Source organism: Engystomops pustulosus, chromosome 1 (genome assembly GCF_040894005.1).
Source record: "Engystomops pustulosus chromosome 1, aEngPut4.maternal, whole genome shotgun sequence".
Taxonomy (NCBI): Eukaryota; Metazoa; Chordata; class Amphibia; order Anura; family Leptodactylidae; genus Engystomops; species Engystomops pustulosus.
In genome coordinates, this window is record NC_092411.1 from 305,254,805 (window position 1) to 305,268,673 (window position 13,869).

The 13,869-nt window shown below is 54.1% G+C and overlaps 1 protein-coding gene across 1 annotated transcript in view; it reads right to left on the reverse strand.

The window, feature by feature from the left end:
* Positions 1–13,869, reverse strand: part of DOK1 (docking protein 1) — a 65,786-nt gene that overhangs the window by 11,493 nt on the left and 40,424 nt on the right. The window contains exons 3-4 of the mRNA XM_072126492.1: positions 9,811–9,910; positions 1,609–1,781 (exon numbers count right to left, since the gene is read on the reverse strand). Coding sequence (XP_071982593.1) covers positions 1,609–1,781; positions 9,811–9,910 — 273 coding nt within the window. The remainder of the gene's footprint in view (positions 1–1,608; positions 1,782–9,810; positions 9,911–13,869) is intronic.

Below are 13,869 nucleotides of genomic sequence, written 5' to 3' on the forward strand. Positions count from 1 at the left end.
CTGTGCACTCACCCCAGAGCTACGGACACTGTGCGCTCACCCCAGAGCTACGGACACTGTGCGCTCACCCCAGAGCTGCAGACACTGTGCGGTCACCCCAGAGCTACGGACACTGTGCGGTCACCCCAGAGCTACAGACACTGTGCGGTCACCCCAGAGCTACAGACACTGTGCGGTCACCCCAGAGCTACGGACACTGTGCGGTCACCCCAGAGCTACGGACACTGTGCGGTCACCCCAGAGCTACGGACACTGTGCGGTCACCCCAGAGCTACAGACACTGTGCGGTCACCCCAGAGCTACGGACACTGTGCAGTCACCCCAGAGCTACGGACACTGTGCGGTCACCCCAGAGCTACAGACACTGTGCGGTCACCCCAGAGCTACGGACACTGTGCGGTCACCCCAGAGCTACAGACACTGTGCGGTCACCCCAGAGCTACGGACACTGTGCGGTCACCCCAGAGCTACGGACACTGTGCAGTCACCCCAGACCTACATACACTGTGCGGGCACCCCAGAGCTACGGACACTGTGCAGTCACCCCAGACCTACATACACTGTGCGGGCACCCCAGAGCTACGGACACTGTGCAGTCACCCCAGACCTACATACACTGTGCGGGCACCCCAGAGCTACGGACACTGTGCGGTCACTGCTGCAGCTACAGACACTGGGGGTCATTTACTAAGGGCCCGATTCGCGTTTTCCCGACGTGTTACCCGAATATTTCCGATTTGCGCCGATTGTACCAGAATTGCCCCGGGATTTTGGCGCACGCGATCGGATTGTGGCGCATCGGCGCCGGCATGCGCGCGACGGAAATCGGGGGGCGTGGCCGAACGAAAACCCGACGTATTCGGAAAAACCGCCGCATTTAAGAACCGAAAATGTGTCGCTCGGGACCCGCTTACCTTCACTCAGACGGCCTCGGTGAATTCCGGCGCGTTAAAATGCTTTTCAGCGCAGCAGCGCCACCTGGTGGACGGCGGAGGAACTGCCTTATTAAATCCCGGCCGGACCCGAATCCAGTGCAGAGAACGTGCCGCTGGATCGCGACTGGACCGGGTAAGTAAATGTGCCCCACTGTGCGGTCACCTCAGACCTACAGACACTGTGCGGTCACTCCAGAGCTACGGATACTGTGCGGTCACTCCAGAGCTACAGACACTGTGCGGTCACCCCAGAGCTACAGACACTGTACGGTCACTACAGAGCTATGGACACTGTGCGCTCACCCCAGAGCTATGGACAGTGTGCGCTCACCCCAGAACTACGGACAGTGTGCGCTCACCCCAGAGCTATGGACAGTGTGCGCTCACCCCAGAACTACGGACAGTGTGCGCTCACCCCAGAGCTACAGACACTGTGCGGTCACCCCAGAGCTACAGACACTGTGCGGTCACCCCAGAGCTACAGACACTGTGCGGTCACCCCAGAGCTACAGACACTGTGCGGTCACCCCAGAGCTACAGACACTGTGCAATCACTGCCGCAACTATGGACACTGTATAGCTTAGGATTAACCTTAATGCCTTTTGTTTGTGAAGGTTCTATAACTGTTTTCTCTGCCACCTCCAAATCACACATTAGATCCCAATTCCTTACCTTGTCTCGTCCATATCTCCGTAGCAGTTTGTAAGGCCAGGAATATAAGATCTCCTTGGTGCTAGGATCCTTAAGTATTAAGGAGTCGTCTTCAGCTCTTAGGATGTAAGTCCCATGTAGGGAGCAACGCTCTGCAGCTTCTGTCCTCTGCACTGTCACCCAATATTCCGACACTGCAAGAAGAGGACATCACCATCCAGTCATTACATTCTCCATATACTAAAACGTCTACCACCAGTGTCACTGGTCACATTTACTAGATTACGTGCCCAGATCTCACGTTCATCAATGTGTGATGAAATCTCTGGCCCTGGATCCAAGGGGCTCCTATACATTGCAGGCTGATCACCTTACTATGTCTGCTCTGGGGTCTCCAGTATTATAGGTCTGCTCTGGGGTCTCCAGTATTATAGGTCTGCTCTGGGGGTCTCCAGTATTATAGGTCTGCTCTGGGGTCTCCAGTATTATAGGTCTGCTCTGGGGGTCTCCAGTATTATAGGTCTGCTCTGGGGGTCTCCAGTATTTGTCTACTCTGGGGGTCTCCAGTATTATAGGTCTGCTCTGGGGGTCTCCAGTATTATAGGTCTGCTCTGGGGGTCTCCAGTATTATAGGTCTGCTCTGGGGGTCTCCAGTATTTGTCTGCTCTGGGGGTCTCCAGTATTATAGGTCTGCTCTGGGGGTCTCCAGTATTATAGGTCTGCTATGGGGGTCTCCAGTATTATAGGTCTGCTCTGGGGGTCTCCAGTATTATAGGTCTGCTCTGGGGGTCTCCAGTATTTGTCTGCTCTGGGGGTCTCCAGTATTATAGGTCTGCTCTGGGGGTCTCCAGTATTATAGGTCTGCTCTGGGGGTCTCCAGTATTATAGGTCTGTTCTGGGGTCTCCAGTATTATAGGTCTGCTCTGGGGTCTCCAGTATTATAGGTCTGCTCTGGGGTCTCCAGTATTATAGGTCTGCTCTGGGGGTCTCCAGTATTATAGGTCTGCTCTGGGGGTCTCCAGTATTTGTCTGCTCTGGGGGTCTCCAGTATTATAGGTCTGCTCTGGGGGTCTCCAGTATTATAGGTCTGCTCTGGGGGTCTCCAGTATTATAGGTCTGCTCTGGGGGTCTCCAGTATTATAGGTCTGCTCTGGGGGTCTCCAGTAGTATAGGTCTGCTCTGGGGGTCTCCAGTAGTATAGGTCTGCTCTGGGGGTCTCCAGTATTATAGGTCTGCTTTGGGGGTCTCCAGTAGTATAGGTCTGCTCTTTGTACTCTTCCAGTTTTATGAGAGGTGTATAATTTTTTTTATGAGTGACTTCTTCAGCTCAGCAGCTCTGGGGGTCTCCTTTATTTTTCTGTTCTGGGGGTCTCCAGTATTTGTCTGCTCTGGGGGTCTCCTTTATTTTTCTGTTCTGGGGGTCTCCAGTATTTGTCTGCTCTGGGGGTCTCCTTTATTTTTCTGTTCTGGGGGTCTCCAGTATTTGTCGGTTCTGGGGGTCTCCAGTATTTGTCTGCTCTGGGGGTCTCCTTTTTATCAAGAATAGAACACACATTGAACCCCTTCAAGAATAAGCCCAATTTTTGATATATCTGCCCTGTGTCCTCTCCTTCTTTACTGTCCTTGGCGTCCTCCTCCCAGTCACCACTCTCCTTGGCATCCTCCTCCCCGTCACCACTGTCCTCGGTGTCCTGCTCCCCGTCACCACTGTCCTCGGCGTCCTCCTCCCCGTCACCACTGTCCTCGGCGTCCTCCTCCCAGTCACCACTGTCCTCGGCGTCCTCTTCCCGGTTACCACTGCCTTTGCTGTCCTTCACACAGTCACCACTGTCCTCTATGTCCTCCTCCCCGTCACCACTGTCCTCGGTGTCATCCGCCCCGTTACCACCGTCCTCAGCGTCCTCCTCCCCGTCACCACTGTCCTATGCATCTTCCTCCCTGTCACCACTCTCCTTGGCGTCCTCCTCCCTGTCACCACTGTCCTCGGCGTCCTCCTCCCCGTCACCACTGTTCTCGCGTCCTCCTCCCCGTCACCACTGTCCTCGGCGTCCTCCTCCCCGTCACCACTGTCCTCGGCGTCCTCCTCCTCATTACCACTGTCTTCGGCATCTTACTCCCCATTACCACTGTCCTCGGCGTCTTCCTCCCTGTCACCACTGTCCTTGGCATCCTCCTCCCCAATACCATTGTCCTCGGCGTCCTCCTCCCCATCACTACTGTCCTTTGCGTCCTCCTCCCATCACCACTGTCCTCTATGTCCTCCTCCCGGTTACCACTGCCCTTGCTGTCCTTCACACAGTCACCACTGTCCTCGGCGTCCTCCTCCCTGTCACCACTGTCCTCGGCGTCCTCCACCCCGTCACCACTGTCCTCAGCGTCCTCCACCCCGTCACCACTGTCCTCCGCGTCCTCCGCCCGTCACCACTGTTCTCGCGTCCTCCTCCCCGTCACCACTGTCCTCCACGTTGTCCTCCTCGTTACCACTGTACTCGGCGTCTTCCTCCCTGTCACCACTGTTTTCGGCATCCTACTCCCCGTTACCATTGTCCTCGGCGTCCTCCTCCCCATCACTACTGTCCTTTGCGTCCTCCTCCCATCACCACTGTCCTCTATGTCCTCCTCCCGGTTACCACTGCCCTTGCTGTCCTTCACACAGTCACCACTGTCCTCGGCGTCCTCCTCCCTGTCACCACTGTCCTCGGCGTCCTCCACCCCGTCACCACTGTCCTCAGCGTCCTCCACCCCGTCACCACTGTCCTCCGCGTCCTCCGCCCGTCACCACTGTTCTCGCGTCCTCCTCCCCGTCACCACTGTCCTCCACGTTGTCCTCCTCGTTACCACTGTACTCGGCGTCTTCCTCCCTGTCACCACTGTTTTCGGCATCCTACTCCCCGTTACCACTGTCCTCGGCGTCCTCCACCCCGTCACCACTGTTCTTGCGTCCTCCTCCCCGTCACCACTGTCCTCCACGTTGTCCTCCTCGTTACCACTGTCTTCGGCATCTTACTCCCCATTACCACTGTCCTCGGCGTCTTCCTCCCTGTCACCACTGTCCTTGGCATCCTCTTCCCCCATACCATTGTCCTCGGCGTCCTCCTCCCCATCACCACTGTCCTTTGCGTCCTCCTGCCCATTACCATAGTCCTCGGTGTCCTCCTCTCTGTCAACACTGTCCTCCTCCCATCACCACTGTCCTCTATGTCCTCCTCCCGGTTACCACTGCCCTTACTGTCCTTCACACAGTCACCACTGTCCTCAGCGTCCTCCTCCCTGTCACCACTGTTTTCGGCATCCTACTCCCCGTTACCACTGTCCTCGGTATCCTCCTCCCCATTACCACTGTCCTCGGCGTCCTTCTCTCCGTTACTACTGTCTTTGGCATCCTCCTCCCCATCACTACTGTCCTTAACGTCCTCCTCCCCGTCACCACTGTCCTCGGCGTCCTCCTCCCCGTCACCACTGTCCTCGGCGTGCTCCACCCCGTCACCACTGTCCTCGGCGTCCTCCACCCCGTCACCACTGTTCTCGCGTCCTCCTCCCCGTCACCACTGTCCTCTGCGTCCTCCACCCCGTCACCACTGTTCTCGCGTCCTCCTCCCCGTCACCACTGTCCTCCACAGTGTCCTCCTCGTTACCACTGTTTTCGGCATCCTACTCCCCGTTACCACTGTCCTGGGCATCCTCCTCCCCATTACCACTGTCCTCGGCGTCCTTCTCTCTGTTACTACTGTCTTTGGCATCTTCCTCCCCATCACTACTGTCCTCAACGTCCTCCTCCCCGTTACCACTGACCTCGGCATCTGCCTCCCCATCACTACTGTCCTCAATGTCCTCCCCGTTATCACTGTCCTCTGGTCCTCCTCCCTGTCACCACTGTCCTTGGCATCCTCCTCCCCGTTACCACTGTACTAGAGGTCCTCCCCGTTACTAATTTCCTTGCTGTCCTTCACACTGTTATCACTGTCCTTGGGGTCCTCCTCCCCGTCACCACTGTCCTTGGCGTCCTCCTCCCAGTCACCACTGTCCTCTGTGTCATCAGCCCCGTTACCACTTCCCTCAGCGACCTCCTCCTCATTACCACTGTCCTCGGCGTCCTCCACCCTGTCACCACTGTCCTCGGCGTCCTCCTCCCCGTCACCACTGTCCTCGGCGTCCTCCTCCCCGTCACCACTGTCCTCGGCGTCCTCCTCCCCGTCACCACTGTCCTCGGCGTCCTCCTCCCCGTCACCACTGTCCTCGGCGTCCTCCTCCCCGTCACCACTGTCCTCGGCGTCCTCCACCCTGTCACCACTGTCCTCGGCATCCTCCACCCCGTCACCACTGTCCTCGGCGTCCTCCACCCTGTCACCACTGTCCTCGGCGTCCTCCACCCTGTCACCACTGTCCTCGGCGTCCTCCACCCAGTCACCACTGTCCTCGGCGTCCTCCACCCTGTCACCACTGTCCTCGGCGTCCTCCACCCTGTCACCACTGTCCTCGGCATCCTCCACCCTGTCACCACTGTTCTCGCATCCTCCTCCCCGTCACCACTGTCCTCGGCATCCTCCACCCCGTCACCACTGTCCTCCATGTTGTCCTCCTCGTTACCACTGTCTTCGGCATCTTACTCCCCATTACCACTGTCCTCGGCATCTTCCTCCCTGTCACCACTGTCCTTGGCATCCTCCTCTCCGATACCATTGTCCTCGGCGTCCTCCTCCCCATCACCACTGTTCTCGGCGTCCTGCTCCTCGTCACCACTGTCCTCAGAGTCCTTCACACAGTCACCGGTGTCGGAGCTTTTTTCTTCCTGCCCCTGTATTTCAGTTTTATGAGAGGTGTATAATTTTTTTTATCAGTGACTTCTTCAGCTCAGCAGCTCTGGGGGTCTCCTTTATTTTTCTGCTCTGGGGATCTCCAGTATTTGTCTGCTCTGGGGGTCTTCAGTATTTGTCTGCTCTGGGGGTCTCCAGTATTTGTCTGCTCTGGGGGTCTCCAGTATTTGTCTGCTCTGGGGGTCTCCTTTATTTGTCTGCTCTGGGGGCCTTCAGTATTTGTCTGCTCTGGGGGTCTCCAGTATTTGTTTGCTCTGGGGGGCTCCAGTATGTTCCTGTTCTGGGGGTCTCCAGTATATTTCTGCTCTGGGGGTCTCCAGTATTTGTCTGCTCTTGGGGTCTTCAGTATTTGTCTGTTCTGGGGGTCTTCAGTATTTGTCTGTGCTGTGGGTCTCCAGTATTTATTGCAGTACTGTGTCATTTCTCATTTCTGGGTTGACATTTTGTGCTGTACTGAGGTTGTTGGTTCACCTAGGGTGCTGGTTACTGATGAGACAACTTAAAGTTGAGCAGTATGACAGTTTTTCACCCCTGGCCTAAATCCTTTTATCAAGAATAGAACACACATTGAACCCCTTCAAGAATAAGCCCAATTTTTGATACATCTGCCCTGTGTCCTCCTCTCCTTCTTTACTGTCCTCGGTGTCCTCCTCCCTGTCACCACTCTCCTTGGCATCCTCCTCCCAGTCACCACTGTCCTCAGCGTCCTCCTCCCCATTACCATAGTCCTCGGCGTCCTCCTCTCTGTCAACACTGTCCTCCTCCCATCACCACTGTCCTCTATGTCCTCCTCCTGGTTACCACTGCCCTTACTGTCCTTCACACAGTCACCACTGTCCTCTATGTCCTCCTCCCTGTCACCACTGTTTTCGGCATCCTCCTCCCCGTTACTACTGTCCTCTGCGTCCTCCTCCCCATTACCACTGTCCTCGGCGTCCTTCTCCCCGTTACTACTGTCCTCTGCGTCCTCCTCCCCATTACCACTGTCCTCGGCGTCCTTCTCCCCGTTACTACTGTCCTCTGCGTCCTCCTCCCCATTACCACTGTCCTCGGCGTCCTCCTCCCCGTTACTACTGTCCTCTGCGTCCTCCTCCCCATTACCCTTGTCCTCGGCGTCCTCCTCCCCGTTACTACTGTCTTTGGCATCTTCCTCCCCATCACTACTGTCCTCAACGTCCTCCCCGTTATCACTGTCCTCGGCATCCTCCTCCCCGTTATCACTGTCCTCGGCGTCCTGCTTCCCGTTACCACTGTTCTCAGCGTCCTCCTCCCCGTTACCAATGTCCTTGCTGTCCTTCACACTGTTACCCCTGTCCTCGGCGTCCTCCTCACCGTTACCACTGTCATTGGCGTCCTCCTCCCTGTCACCACTGTCCTCGGCGTCCTCCTCCCCATTACCACTGTCCTCGGGTCCTCCTCCCTGTCACCACTGTCCATGGCATCCTCCTACCCGTTACCACTGTCCTAGGGGTCCTCCCCGTTACTAATGTCCTTGCTGTCCTTCACACTGTTACCACTGTCCTTGGCGCCCTCCTCCCCGCCACCACTGTCCTCCTCCCAACACCACTGTCCTCGACGTCCTCCTCCCCGTTACCACTGTCCTTGCTGTCCTTCTCCCCGTTACTACTGTCCTCTGCGTCCTCCTCCCCATTACCCTTGTCCTCGGCGTCCTCCTCCCCGTTACTACTGTCTTTGGCATCTTCCTCCCCATCACTACTGTCCTCAACGTCCTCCCCGTTATCACTGTCCTCGGCATCCTCCTCCCCGTTATCACTGTCCTCGGCGTCCTCCTTCCCGTTACCACTGTTCTCAGCGTCCTCCTCCCCGTTACCAATGTCCTTGCTGTCCTTCACACTGTTACCCCTGTCCTCGGCGTCCTCCTCACCGTTACCACTGTCATTGGCGTCCTCCTCCCTGTCACCACTGTCCTCGGCGTCCTCCTCCCCATTACCACTGTCCTCGGGTCCTCCTCCCTGTCACCACTGTCCATGGCATCCTCCTACCCGTTACCACTGTCCTAGGGGTCCTCCCCATTACTAATGTCCTTGCTGTCCTTCACACTGTTACCACTGTCCTTGGCGTCCTCCTCCCCGCCACCACTGTCCTCCTCCCAACACCACTGTCCTCGACGTCCTCCTCCCCGTTACCACTGTCCTTGCTGTCCTTCACACAGTCACCTTTGTTCTTGGCGACCTGCTCCCCGTCACCACTGTCCTCGGCGTCCTCCTCCCGTTTACCACTGTCCTCAGCGTCCTCCTCTCCATTACTACTGTCTTTTGCATCTTCCTCCCCATCACTACTGTCCTCAACGTCCTCCTCCCCTTTATCACTGTCCTTGGCGTCCTTCTCCCCATTTCCACTGTCCTCAGCGTCCTCCAACCCATTACCACTGTCCTCGGCGTCCTCCTCCCCGTTTACCACTGTCCTTGGCGTCCTTCTCCCCATTTCCACTGTCCTCGGCGTCCTCCTCCCCGTAACCACTGTCCTCGGCGTCCTCCTCCCTGTCACCACTGTCCTCGGCATCCTCCTCCCCATTACCACTGTCCTAGGGATCCTCCCCGTTACCACTGTCCTCGGCGTCCTCCTCCCCGTAACCACTGTCCTTGGCGTCCTCCTCCCCGTTACCACTGTCCTTGGCGTCCTCCTCCCTGTCACCACTGTCCTCGGCATCCTCCTCCCCATTACCACTGTCCTTGGCGTAATCCTCCCCGTTACCACTGTCCTCGGCGTCCTCCTCCCTGTCACCACTGTCCTCGGCATCCTCCTCCCCATTACCACTGTCCTCGGGTCCTCCTCCCTGTCACCACTGTCCTCGGCATCCTCCTCCCCGTTACCACTGTCCTAGGGGTCCTCCCCGTTACTAATGTCCTTGCTGTCCTTCACACTGTTACCACTGTCCTCGGGGTCCTCCTCCCCGTCACTACTGTCCTTGGCGTCCTCCTCCCAGTCACCACCGTCCTCAGCGTCCTCCTCCCAGTTACCATTGTCCTCTGTGTCCTCCTCCCAACACCACTGTCCTCTATGTCCTCCTCCCCGTTACCACTGTCCTTGCTGTCCTTCACACAGTCACCTTTGTACTTGGCGACCTGCTCCCCGTCACCACTGTCCTCGGCGTCCTCCTCCCGTTTACCACTGTCCTCGGCGTCCTCCGTTCCATTACTACTGTCTTTTGCATCTTCCTCCCCATCACTACTGTCCTCAACGTCCTCCTCCCCTTTATCACTGTCCTCGGAGTCCTTCTCCCCATTTCCACTGCCCTCAGAGTCCTCCTCCCCGTTACCACTGTCCTCAGAGTCCTTCACACAGTCACCAGTGTCGGAGCTTTTTTCTTCCTGTCCCTGTATTTTAGGGTGTCTAACTTCTTCAGCTCAGCAGCTACCATCACTTTCTATCAGGTTAATCCACTTACCTTCCTCCCTGGAGAAGTAAATGCTGTTCACAGCCATCTCCAGAGATGTGGCCCCATCAGAGGTCTCTGGCCCCTTGTCCTGGGAGCTGATGTCCTTTCCCTATAAAACAGAGTCTGACTTATTTTATGGTTATAGAAACACCGAAACAAGTGACTTGAGCACTAAGTGCCACCACACTATAAAGACGCTATAACATAGGATCCAAGACGTGATGATGCAATGACCAATCACAATACAGAGGAGTGAAGCCTTTTATATTATGGGACTGGATAATTCAGACCCAAACATGTCTGCTTTAAGAAAGCTTGATCGCTTTGTATGGACGCAATTCCATTTTACTTTACGACTATTTATTGAGTTCCTGGGTCCATGTCTATTGCACAAGGTCTACTCTACCTGGTTTACTGTCCCTGCTCATGGATTACTATCCTGGTCTTCTGCTAGTGATCTACTACCCCTGGTCAACTACTGCTGATGGATTACTATCCTGGTCTTCTGCTAGTGATCTACTACCCCTGGTCAACTACTGCTCATGGATTACTATCCTGGTCTTCTGCTAGTGATCTACTGCCCCTGGTCAACCTCTGCTCATGGATTACTATCCTGGTCTTCTGCTAGTGATCTACTACCCCTGGTCAACTTCTGCTCATGGATTACTATCCTGGTCTTCTGCTAGTGATCTACTGCCCCTGGTCAACTACTGCTCATGGATTACTATCCTGGTCTTCTGCTAGTGATCTACTGCCCCTGGTCAACTACTGCTCATGGATTACTATCCTGGTCTTCCACTAGTGACCTACTACCCCTGGTCAACTACTGCTCATGGATTACTATCCTGGTCTTCTGCTAGTGATCTACTACCCCTGGTCAACTTCTGCTCATGGATTACTATCCTGGTCTTCCACTAGTGACCTACTACCCCTGGTCAACTTCTGCTCATGGATTACTATCCTGGTCTACTGCTAGTGACCTACTACCCCTGGTCAACTTCTGCTTATGGATTACTATCCTGGTCTTCTGCTAGTGACCTACTACCCCTGGTCAACTACTGCTCATGGATTACTATCCTGGTCTTCTGCTAGTGACCTACTGCCCCTGGTCAACTTCTGCTTATGGATTACTATCCTGGTCTACTGCTAGTGACCTACTGCCCCTGGTCAACTACTGCTCATGGATTACTATCCTGGTCTTCTGCTAGTGATCTACTACCCCTGGTCAACTTCTGCTCATGGATTACTATCCTGGTCTTCTGCTAGTGACCTACTGCCCCTGGTCAACTTCTGCTCATGGATTACTATCCTGGTCTTCTGCTAGTGATCTACTGCCCCTGGTCAACTTCTGCTCATGGATTACTATCCTGGTCTACTGCTAGTGACCTACTACCCCTGGTCAACTACTGCTCATGGATTACTATCCTGGTCTTCTGCTAGTGACCTACTACCCCTGGTCAACTACTGCTCATGGATTACTATCCTGGTCTTCTGCTAGTGACCTACTACCCCTGGTCAACTACTGCTCATGGATTACTATCCTGGTCTTCTACTAGTGACCTACTACCCCTGGTCAACTACTGCTCATGGATTACTATCCTGGTCTTCTACTAGTGACCTACTACCCCTGGTCAACTACTGCTCATGGATTACTATCCTGGTCTTCTGCTAGTGACCTACTACCCCTGGTCAACTACTGCTCATGGATTACTATCCTGGTCTACTGCTAGTGACCTACTACCCCTGGTCAACTACTGCTCATGGATTACTATCCTGGTCTTCTACTAGTGACCTACTACCCCTGGTCAACTACTGCTCATGGATTACTATCCTGGTCTTCTGCTAATGACCTACTACCCCTGGTCAACTACTGCTCATGGATTACTATCCTGGTCTTCTGCTAGTGATCTACTACCCCTGGTCAACTTCTGCTTATGGATTACTATCCTGGTCTTCTACTAGTGACCTACTACCCCAAGTCAACTACTGCTCATGGATTACTATCCTGGTCTACTGCTTGTGATCTACTACCCCTGGTCAACTACTGCTCATGGATTACTATCCTGGTCTACTGCTTGTGATCTACTACCCCTGGTCAACTACTGCTTATGGATTACTATCCTGGTCTTCTACTAGTGACCTACTACCCCAAGTCAACTTCTGCTCATGGATTACTATCCTGGTCTTCCACTAGTGACCTACTACCCCTGGTCAACTACTGCTCATGGATTACTATCCTGGTCTTCTGCTAGTGATCTACTACCCCTGGTCAACTACTGCTGATGGATTACTATCCTGGTCTTCTGCTAGTGATCTACTACCCCTGGTCAACTACTGCTCATGGATTACTATCCTGGTCTTCTGCTAGTGACCTACTACCCCTGGTCAACTTCTGCTCATGGATTACTATCCTGGTCTACTGCTAGTGATCTACTACCCCTGGTCAACTACTGCTTATGGATTACTATCCTGGTCTTCTACTAGTGATCTACTACCCCTGGTCAACTACTGCTTATGGATTACTATCCTGGTCTACTGCTAGTGACCTACTACCCCTGGTCAACTACTGCTCATGGATTACTATCCTGGTCTTCTGCTAGTGATCTACTACCCCTGGTCAACTACTGCTTATGGATTACTATCCTGGTCTTCTGCTAGTGATCTACTGCCCCTGGTCAACCTCTGCTCATGGATTACTATCCTGGTCTACTGCTAGTGATCTATTGCCCCTGGTCAACTACTGCTCATGGATTACTATCCTGGTCTTCTGCTAGTGACCTACTACCCCTGGTCAACTACTGCTCATGGATTACTATCCTGGTCTTCTGCTAGTGATCTACTGCCCCTGGTCAACTACTGCTCATGGATTACTACCCTGGTCTTCTGCTAGTGATCTACTGCCCCTGGTCAACTACTGCTCATGGATTACTATCCTGGTCTTCTACTAGTGACCTACTACCCCTGGTCAACTACTGCTTATGGATTACTATCCTGGTCTTCTGCTAGTGACCTACTGCCCCTGGTCAACTACTGCTCATGGATTACTATCCTGGTCTACTGCTAGTGACCTACTACCCCTGGTCAACTACTGCTTATGGATTACTATCCTGGTCTACTGCTAGTGACCTACTACCCCTGGTCAACTACTGCTTATGGATTACTATCCTGGTCTACTGCTAGTGACCTACTACCCCTGGTCAACTACTGCTCATGGATTACTATCCCGGTCTTCTACTAGTGACCTACTGCCCCTGGTCAACCTCTGCTCATGGATTACTATCCTGGTCTACTGCTAGTGATCTAATGCCCCTGGTCAACCTCTGCTCATGGATTACTATCCTGGTCTACTGCTAGTGATCTACTGCCCCTGGTCAACTACTGCTCATGGATTACCATCCTGGTCTTCTGCTAGTGATCTACTGCCCCTGGTCAACCTCTGCTCATGGATTACTATCCTGGTCTACTGCTAGTGATCTACTGCCCCTGGTCAACTACTGCTCATGGATTACTATCCTGGTCTTCTGCTAGTGATCTACTGCCCCTGGTCAACTACTGATCATGGATTACTATCCTGGTCTTCTGCTAGTGATCTACTGCCCCTGGTCAACTACTGCTCATGGATTACTATCCTGGTCTTCTGCTAGTGATCTACTGCCCCTGGTCAACTTCTGCTCATGGATTACTATCCTGGTCTACTGCTAGTGACCTACTACCCCTGGTCAACTACTGCTCATGGATTACTATCCTGGTCTTCTGCTAGTGACCTACTACCCCTGGTCAACTACTGCTCATGGATTACTATCCTGGTCTACTGCTAGTGATCTACTGCCCCTGGTCAACTTCTGCTTATGGATTACTATCCTGGTCTACTGCTAGTGACCTACTACCCCTGGTCAACTACTGCTAATGGATTACTATCCTGGTCTTCTGCTAGTGATCTACTACCCCTGGTCAACTACTGCTCATGGATTACTATCCTGGTCTTCTACTAGTGACCTACTGCCCCTGGTCAACTACTGCTCATGGATTACTATCCTGGTCTTCTGCTAGTGATCTACTACCCCTGGT